This window comes from Leptosomus discolor, chromosome Z, assembly GCF_034619465.1.
Source record: "Leptosomus discolor isolate bLepDis1 chromosome Z, bLepDis1.hap2, whole genome shotgun sequence".
NCBI lineage: Eukaryota > Metazoa > Chordata > Aves > Leptosomiformes > Leptosomidae > Leptosomus > Leptosomus discolor.
The window spans coordinates 72,636,598-72,646,076 of NC_141419.1; the positions used below are offsets into that span (position 1 = coordinate 72,636,598).

Here is a 9,479-nt window from a genome sequence, read left to right on the forward strand (position 1 = left end):
TTCAGACTTAAAAGGTAGGGCAGAACTTGCAAGACAGTGGAAAGATTGGAGAAGAGGAAAGACGAAGGAGCAAATTCAGAGGCAGAAAGGGTAGAAACACAATTCATCATTGGGGTTAAGAATGCTGTCAAAAATTCTTATTCTTGCCTTTGTAAAACCTCGCAATAAATAGCATTGGTAAACTTGGCACCTTAAGATAAGTGTTAGGTAAATGCTACCTGTGTTGAAGTGGGAGAAGCAATCCTAGAGTAACTGAACAGGCTGCACAGGGCAGCCTGGCAGCCTCATGGGCTCTTGCAACTCAAAGGTAACACAGCATAAAGACCTGGCTTCAGCAAAGTATGTGAGAATAAATTGTCCTAGCCTTGCTTACCAGAACACTTTTTATATTCACCTTTAACCACGTGCTTGTGTCCTTTTGAAGTCAAGCTTAACAATCTCCCGTAAACCTCCACCAGGCAAAGCCTGTTTTTCTCAAATTTGCTTTTTACCGTGTGTAGTACGCTTTCTTTCCAGTGGAGGGAAAACATGTACGTCTATCCTGCCTATTTTCTCCTTTCCTCATATGCCTTTCAGCACAGCAAAGCAACTTACTGACAGAAAACAAAGGATCAAGAAATTACGTTTACATTAAGTAATATATTTTGCAATAACGGATACTAATTTGGAGAAAGTTAAATTGTGTGAGGGAAACAATATTCTCCCAGGAAGCCAATGCTAGCAAGGCTGAGGGGTGAGTAGGCACAGGACCGAGTACAATCTGTGTATCCCAATGTTTCCTTCATCTTGTTTTTTACTTCTATCCCTATGGTTAATCACCAGTAATACTAACAAAACGACTAGTCTTTGCAGAGTGAGGTAGGAAGTAAGACACCTGCATGCAGGAGCACATGTCCAGTAAAAAACTGTGGGTGGGCAAAAGTAGAGTGTACACAATCCAATATATTTGACACTTGAGCACTGCTACCTTCATAATGCAAAAGCTATGTAGGGAACCAAATATTGTTGTTCTGCACTTTTGCTGTTTTAGGGTGGTGGTGGGGTCTGATGAAGCATTCATCCTGATGTTGACACTGTAAAATAAGTAATTTTGCTGTTATTTTAAGATCTGAGAGATGTTCAGAAACTGACACTGAAATAATTTGTACAGTAACATTCTCTGAGAGTCATTTGTATTAAATCACCTCAACTTTGATTTTTGCCAGCAATGAAAGCAGGTAAGTATTCTTAGTGCGTGCCAACAAGCAAATAATACTTCATAAACCAAGGAAGTAATGAACTTCAGCATTTTTGCATCTTCAGAACGGGAGAAATGCAAAACTATTTCACACTTTAAAACTTCTCTCCCATACACACACTTCACTCTTCAACAATCATCTGTACTCAAACTTCTAGATCAGAGGTCCTGGACTACAACTACATTCAGAGGTCTTCAAAATTAATTTATGTGCATTCAGGTCATTTAAGGAAATGTTTCTGTTTGTGAAAATACGATTTTTTTAGACTTGACTGTCAGACAGCTCTGGGGGAGTCACTAGGCATGGGTTCTCCATGCAAAAGGAGGGACTGGGCAGCTCCTTGGCAATGGGGCATGCACCCCAATGACTTGCACTGCCTGAGCTACTCCATGGGCCTCAGCTTCAGGCTGAGATAGAAAACAGGCCCTGGCTCCCTGCTGTAGTGGAGCTGCTCAGGCATAGGTGGGAAAACCCCCTTCCTCGTTTGCAGCAGCAGACGCTTGTCAGGGGGCTGCTCACACAGGCCACAGCCCTGATGGCCTGTCAGAAACGCCTGGTGCCCCACAGGCAGCAACGGCCAAGCCAGGAGAACACGCCCTGAGCTGAGGTGCCTCTGCCGGGTTCCCAGCCGGGGGCGGCGGTGGGCAGAGCACCCACCGCAACAGGAACGAGTCGCAGGGTCACCCCGAAGGCACCCGGCCCGGCTGCCCCGGGACGCCAACGGGGTCTCTGGCGTCCCGCCCACCCTGCCAGCCTTCTCAGACCCCGCTGCCGCTGCACGGCCGGGCAAGCCAGGGCGGCCCCGTCCGGCCCGCCTCCCCTCGGGGCCGGGCCAGGCCAGGCGGGCGGAGCGGGGCCGGGCCCCGGCGGGGGCCGTCCCACAGCGCCGGGGCGGAGCCACCGCCCGCGATATAAGGGACGAGCCGCGGCGCTGCTCGGTGTCGGCAGCGGAGCGGGCGGGGAAGGTAGAGCAAGGCGGGGAGGGTGGGCGGACGGACGGACGGAGCCAGCCACCCACCCAGCGAGGCGCCGTGATGGAGCTGCTGCGGACCATCGCCTACCCGCCGGGCGGCGGCGGCGGCGCCAAGTGCTGCGAGGCGGCGCTGGGCAGAGCGGCCGGCGGCGAGTCGCGGAGGAAGAAGGCGGAGGAGCAGCCGCACCACCACCAGCACGCCCACCCCGCCGCCGAGGTCTCCCGGATTATAACCGACCCCACGACGGGGAAGCGCTACTGCCGCGGCAAGGTGCTCGGAAAGGTAATGGCCGCGGCGGGCCCCGTGCCCTCCCGGGGCGGCGGCCGCTGCGCCCCGGCCCGGCCGCCATCCTCGGCGGAGTGCGGTGCGAGCGCCGCGCCGGTGTGGACGGCGGGCGCTGCCTCCGTGGGGCCGCTTTCCTCGGGGGATGCTGGGGTGCGCCGCACTGCCGCCCCCCGACCTACCCGGGGTGGGGTTTGGCCCTGCGCTGCCCCGGTCCGGACGGAGTGGGTCCAAGCGCCCTTCCTGTGCCCGGTTCATGGCTGCCTCCGGGTACCAGCGGAATCGTGCCTTCGGCTCGGGCAAGCCCGCAGAAGGGACTTCAATGTTGCGTGCGGGGCGGGGGGGGGGGAGCCGCAACGCGAACCTTCCGATAGGCGACCAGCCCAAGACCTGTCTTCCACCGAATTGTCCTGTGCGAAGGAAGTTGCGCTCCTTGACTAATACATGAGCTGGTGAATGACTAAGTGTGGGACTTCTTTCGTACCTGCTATAATTGCCTTTTTCTCGTGTGTCTCTAGGGTGGATTCGCCAAGTGTTATGAGATGACAGACTTGACAACAAATAAAGTTTATGCTGCAAAAATCATTCCACACAGCAGAGTAGCAAAACCTCATCAAAGAGAAAAGGTATGTGTGCATGAATGATTTTTTTTTTTCCTCTTCAAACTCGTTGTGTGCTGGATTGCCCAGCCCTTTTACTGAAATGGTTCCAATAGAGCTGCCTGCTCAACCTTGTGGACGCAAGGCTAACAACACCTTCCCCCCCCCTTCTCTCTCTAGATTGATAAAGAGATTGAGCTGCATAGAATGCTTAATCACAGACACGTTGTCCAGTTTTACCACTACTTTGAAGACAGAGAGAATATTTACATTCTTCTGGAGTACTGCAGTAGAAGGGTGAGCATCAGCTGGGAGAAATCCGGTATTTACTTACCTGGAATCTGCAACTAATTTAAATTTGTGATGTGTAAAAGGTATTTTTTGTGGCTTCTTTAGTTTCTGGTATTTCTCCATGCATTGATTTACTTTTGCTTAAGGTGGATCTTGTGTGTGAATGTTCAGTGACAGTTCTGCCTTTGTTTTCCCTCTGCAGTCAATGGCTCACATCTTAAAAGCAAGGAAGGTATTGACAGAACCAGAAGTACGATACTACCTCAGGCAAATTGTGTCAGGGCTAAAGTATCTTCATGAACAGGAAATCTTGCACAGGGATCTTAAACTAGGTAAGTTCTGCACCTTGTCAACTTCAAAACAGACTCTGCTAGCTCTGTCAGCGTTGTACCACTTCACACTTCTACTGTGATAGCTTAATAGAATCAGCTCAGTCTGTCTTTACAGTGGAAACTTGGAGTGCTTAAGGGATGACATTAAGCATTCCTACTTAAAAAAAAAAAATCTTGGCTAGCTTCTGTCTTTGAACGAAGTATGACTCAGCGCCTGTGGCAAATGCATTCCTACCTTGCAAGAAAAAGACTAACTGGAATTTCTCTGTCTGCTAGGTAACTTCTTCATTAATGAGAACATGGAACTAAAACTGGGTGATTTTGGCTTGGCAGCTAGGCTGGAACCACTGGAGCACAGGAGGAGGTAGGAGCATCAAAAAATGTAGTCTAGTAGTAAATGAAAACAAATCCATTTAGAAATGAGAAATCCTGTTCCATAGCAAAAGCTAATTGCTTCTGGGATCAAGATTTCCCCTTTTAGCAAACAGGCTGTCATGTTTTGACTTCTGCTTTCCTCTGAGCATTTGAATAATAGCAGATGCCAGAGGCAGGGGAACCTGACTGATGAATAGTGTAGAAACGAGTCTCCTGTTTCTGTATGGTGAAGACACCATGAAACATGTCTACACTATTAATGTTCGTACATCTCCTTTCTTAGGAGTCTCTTAAGTTCTTGTCCAAACCTGAGAGGAAAACCTGCCCTATGAAAAATAGCTTCTCTACTGTCTGAAACACTAACTGGCTCTGTGGCCTCTTTGACTTGCAGAACAATATGTGGCACACCAAATTACCTCTCTCCAGAAGTCCTCAACAAACAAGGGCACGGCTGCGAATCTGACATCTGGGCCTTAGGCTGTGTAATGTAAGTACTTCACTGCCTTTGAAGTGAAATATTTCTATCACTGGCTTAGGCTTTTAAGAGTTCAAAGGGGATGCAGCACTGCATCAGTTTGCAGCCCTTTACACATGTGTAAAATTCTCCTTCATGTAAGGAGACAGAGGCTTTTCAGTAGTTGTAGATAAGTATTGTGCATGTGTAAAATAAATAAAATTGGTTTTCTTTGCTTTTAAACAGGTATACAATGCTCTTGGGAAGACCCCCGTTTGAGACCACAAATCTTAAAGAAACATACAGATGTATAAGAGAAGCAAGATACAGCCTGCCTTCATCTCTCTTGGCACCAGCAAAACACTTAATAGCTAGCATGTTGTCAAAAAATCCTGAAGATCGTCCCAGTTTAGATGAAATAATTCGACATGACTTTTTCTTACAGGTTTGTACTGTCTAGTGTTCTGGCTGAAAAAATATCCACCCTAAAAATGCACTCTGTAGTATAAAATTTACTTCTTTTATATCTCCTTTCCACAGGGATTTACACCGGATAGACTTTCTGCTAGCTGTTGTCACACCGTTCCTGATTTCCATTTGTCAAGTCCTGCTAAAAATTTCTTCAAAAAAGCAGCTGCTGCTCTTTTTGGTGGTAAAAAGGATAAAGCCAGATACTTTGACGCACATAGTAAGTGGATTGTAGCTACAGTTGAAACTTATCTCTAGGCCATCAATGTCATGCTAGTAATGTCCAGCTATGAGATAGCAATGGAGCACTGGTGTTTATGTCTCAGAGCTTCCCTGGGTTAGTTTTGACCTCTTTATCAGTAAGTATAGATGGTAGCCTGAAGCCTACACCAACTTACATAAGTAAATGCTTCTTACGGCATACTGACAATCTATATCGGCTGTCTGTTAGTCTGTAATGTCTATTAAAGTTTAGTCTTTTAGTAACCTGTGTATAATGGCACTGCTGTTCTGGGAGACTGTGGCAGGTTTAGAGGAAGCTACTGGAGGGATACAATGTGCTTTCTGCAGCTAATCTGTTAAGCTTTCTGTAATTGAACAGCACTTCCAGATACAGTGTTAAATATTTTTTTGCTGTATTACAGACAGACTAGCTAAAGAAGATGAAGAAATCTACAAGCTCAGGCATGATTTGAAGAAGACATCGATAACCCAGCAGCCCCACAAACACAGAACAGATGAGGTAAATGCAAGTGCAGTTCAATTCAAGTCCAGTAACAGTTGGGCGGAGTGGCTATAATTAAATCATATTTGACTTGGATATCAGAGCTGGGGCTGTACACAGCATAATCAAGCTTAAATGATTAGCAGAGTTGCTTTAAAAAGGCTTAACCAAGCTTAACCAAGGTATGGTAGCCTTTGTAGGGAGACTATCAATTTTGGCTTTTGAGTAATTATAGTATCTGCCTAGACGCCATTGTTGTCTGTGTGGCAACTTGTCTGCTAGGGGCTCTTTCTCAGTGTTCCAAATACAGGGCTTCAGTTCATGATTAACTACATTTTCTTAAAGGACAAATTGCTGAGATCTAACTCTCACCATTTGGTGTTCAGACTTGCACACAGCAGTTCTCTTGCAAGGGCAGGAGAGCAGAGGACTGATTAATAGTGTGTAAGATGCAAATTGAAGATCTAAAGAATGGAAAGACCTGGCGTGCTTCTTTAAGCTCCGTATAACAGCAGCCCTTTGTACTTGCTGGAAACATTAATATCAGTTTCCCTAGAATTTATCATTTGTTGACAAACGGGGGAGCCATGCAAAACTTGTGTATAAGCCTTGGCTTGTATTTTGTTTGATATTTACATGTCTGACATCTCTTCTAGGAGATCCAGCCTCTTATCACAACAGCAGTGAAGCCGGGAGCATTGCCAGAAACTAAGCAGATTGGAGACTCTATTCGGATGATAGTCAGAGGAACTTTGGGAAGCTGCAGCAGCAGCAGTGAATGTAAGTGCAGCCAGCAAAATGTAATGTCTGATTCTAAATCCCACCTTTACTGTCGTCAGGTCTCAGACTTTTCAAGCTTCTAAGTCCTCCACACCCCTTATTTTTTGATGCTTTAAATTTTATGGCCAAAACTTGGGAAGAATTAAAAATGGAAAGCCGTAAAGGCTAAACTTCTTAAAATTACAGTCTAGATAGCTGAAAGGTTTAGAATCAAAGCGCACTTTCTATGTGCTTTTGTCAGTCTAATAATCCTTCTCTTTCAGGCCTGGAAGACAGTACCATGGGAAGTGTTGCCGATACAGTTGCAAGGGTATTGCGGGGATGCCTGGAGAACATGCCACAAGCAGACAGCATTCCCAAAGAACAGCTGACAACATCCTTCCAGTGGGTTACAAAATGGGTGGACTACTCTAACAAGTATGGCTTTGGGTACCAGCTGTCAGATCACACTGTTGGTGTCCTTTTCAACAATGGGGCGCATATGAGCCTTCTGCCAGACAAAAAGTAAGAACAATTACAAAACTGACAACTCACTAAGGTGGTTCAAACATTAAATGTTTTTATCTCATCTCTAACCTCCTTTCTGCATTTACAGAACAGTCCACTACTATGCTGAACTAGGCCAGTGCTCTGTCTTTGCAGCCACAGAGGCTCCTGAACAGTTCATTAGCCAAGTGACTGTACTGAAGTACTTCTCTCACTACATGGAAGAGAACCTTATGGATGTAAGTTCAGCATCTTCTAGATCTTGAGCTGTAAAAATACACTAAATGTGAACAGAATGCTTAAGATCGTGTCTGTTCCCTTTCCTAGGGAGGCGACTTGCCCAGCCTAACAGATGTACGCAGGCCCAGGCTTTACCTCTTACAATGGCTTAAATCTGATAAAGCATTAATGATGCTCTTCAATGATGGCACGTTTCAAGTAAGTTTGGTAGCATCACCGGAGAAAATGTTTCTAAAATACTTTATTGCAATAAAACTAGATAAGTGCCAGAAACTGAGAGAAGAAAGTATACAAACAGGAACTTGCTTCTTTTTTACAGGTGAACTTCTATCATGATCACACGAAAATCATCATTTGCAATCAAAGTGAGGAGTATCTCCTTACCTACATCAATGAAGACAGGATATCCACAACGTTTCGTCTGACAACTCTTCTGGTTTCTGGATGCTCATTGGAACTAAAACACAGAATGGAATATGCTCTGAACATGCTGCTGCAACGATGTAACTGAAGGGACTGGCTCTGTCAAACCAAATGGACCTTCTTGTTCACTGTGAAATCTACAGTGGGGATAGTGGAGCAACTAGTATGTTGATGATGGATGTGTGGTGGTACGAAAACTTGACTGTCGTAGTGTGCTGGGCACACATAATTTAGAAGCCTAAACATACTGTTGGACTAAAATGGTGTGACAAGGAGTTCTTCGGACCATAGTTTTCCTTGATTCATGAGTGTGTTAAAGATATTTTTTACTTGAACTCTGAGCAGAGTGTGACTGCTTGCTCAGTAAGAGCATTTCTGATGGAGTTAAACTGTGAATATGCATCTGGAAAGGGAGGGAAGGCAGAGCTCCATTGTTGGGGGATAGCTGTAGTAAGCAGCTTCTGGCTGCTTAACTGTGAACTATGGCCATACACTTTTTTTTTCCCTTATTTTTCAAAAATACCCACACTTGTGGCTGGCAAAGTGCATTCCTTGTTAATAATTTTTTATTTATTACAGCCTAAAGTGAAGTATTTATTACACAACCTTTTTTTTTTGGACTTTGGCATTTTAAATATAAATCTGTTGGCAATAAAGAGAATGGAAATCTGAAGCATTTTTCTCCAGTCTTCTTATAATACAACTTAACATGCTTTGCTTTGCATCACCAAAAGTCTTGTAGGTCTACTTTCCGTAGGCTATTTTAAAAAAAATTCTGCTACAGGTCAGGATATGAATGACAGGCTCTAACAATGAACAGTTTTTGTGTCTATGCACACTCATAGTCACAAGCACAATATGCTGTTGCTAATTATAGCAGCAACCCTAAAGGAACTGCTCATGGAGCTTTCAGAGTAAGGATGTATGAATCTTTTCAAGGTATTGCATCCCAGAATTGATATTTATGTTTTACACTGACTTAAAAGAACTCCTTACTTCTGGATGATCATTGATGGACAGTAGCTGTGATAATGACCTCTATAAGCTTCCTTCTCTTACTTGCTGTGGAATCATTGCTCTTATTCACCAAGGGAGTGAAGTATCCTGACACCTCAATGGTAGAATGATTTGTCCATACCTATCACTGTCCCTCTGTGGTGCTTCACTCTGTGTGTCTTTCAACCCTTGGTTAAAGCAGAACCCTTGTAAAGCAAAATCAAAATGGTGAGATTAAACACTGACTTAGTACCAGTTTTGGGCTTATTCTACCAAGTTGATAACATCAGACAACCACAAGTGTCGCTAAGACTAAATATCATTTGTGGTATAAGTTCTCTGTAAAGTAGCTCAAAACAGCTGAGGACAGCAGAGAGATGGCCTACTGCTTAGTGATTCCCACTGCTAAATACATGCATTTTTATTAGAGCAACTGCTTTCTTAACCTGAAGGCTGTGCCATTTGTCAGTTAAACTATGCAAATAGAGATTATTGAGTACTCATGACTCAGTGCAGGGGGGGTGAATGTCTACTAGCAGGCTGGACTTATTTCTCTAGATATTACATAGCTCTTAGACCTATATAAACACACAGAAGTCTTCAAGCAACTGTTCTGATGCAGCAGCAAGCAGTATTTCAATCACTTATTTGAATTAATCTCCATATAACTGAATGAGGTCTGTTCTGAAAGACAGACCTCAACTGCCATCAGTGCTTCAATCAAAGCAGCTGAATGCAAGGAGCAGACAGTCAACATAATGAAGTTCAGACTAAACAAAGTACAGATGTCAACTCAAAATATTGAGCAGAGGAGGTA

The 9,479-nt window shown here is 44.8% G+C and overlaps 1 protein-coding gene across 1 annotated transcript; it reads left to right on the forward strand.

Moving 5' to 3' along the window:
* The first annotated feature begins 2,272 nt into the window (after positions 1–2,272).
* Positions 2,273–8,277, forward strand: PLK2 (polo like kinase 2). The gene is made up of 14 exons (XM_086479217.1): positions 2,273–2,494; positions 3,013–3,120; positions 3,274–3,390; positions 3,587–3,716; positions 3,993–4,080; positions 4,483–4,578; positions 4,792–4,990; positions 5,086–5,233; positions 5,658–5,755; positions 6,394–6,517; positions 6,781–7,021; positions 7,113–7,242; positions 7,331–7,441; positions 7,563–8,277. Exons 1-14 carry the CDS (start codon positions 2,273–2,275, stop codon positions 7,752–7,754), a joined length of 2,004 nt encoding a protein of 667 aa, XP_086335343.1. The 3' UTR covers positions 7,755–8,277.
* Positions 8,278–9,479: the final 1,202 nt, after the last annotated feature.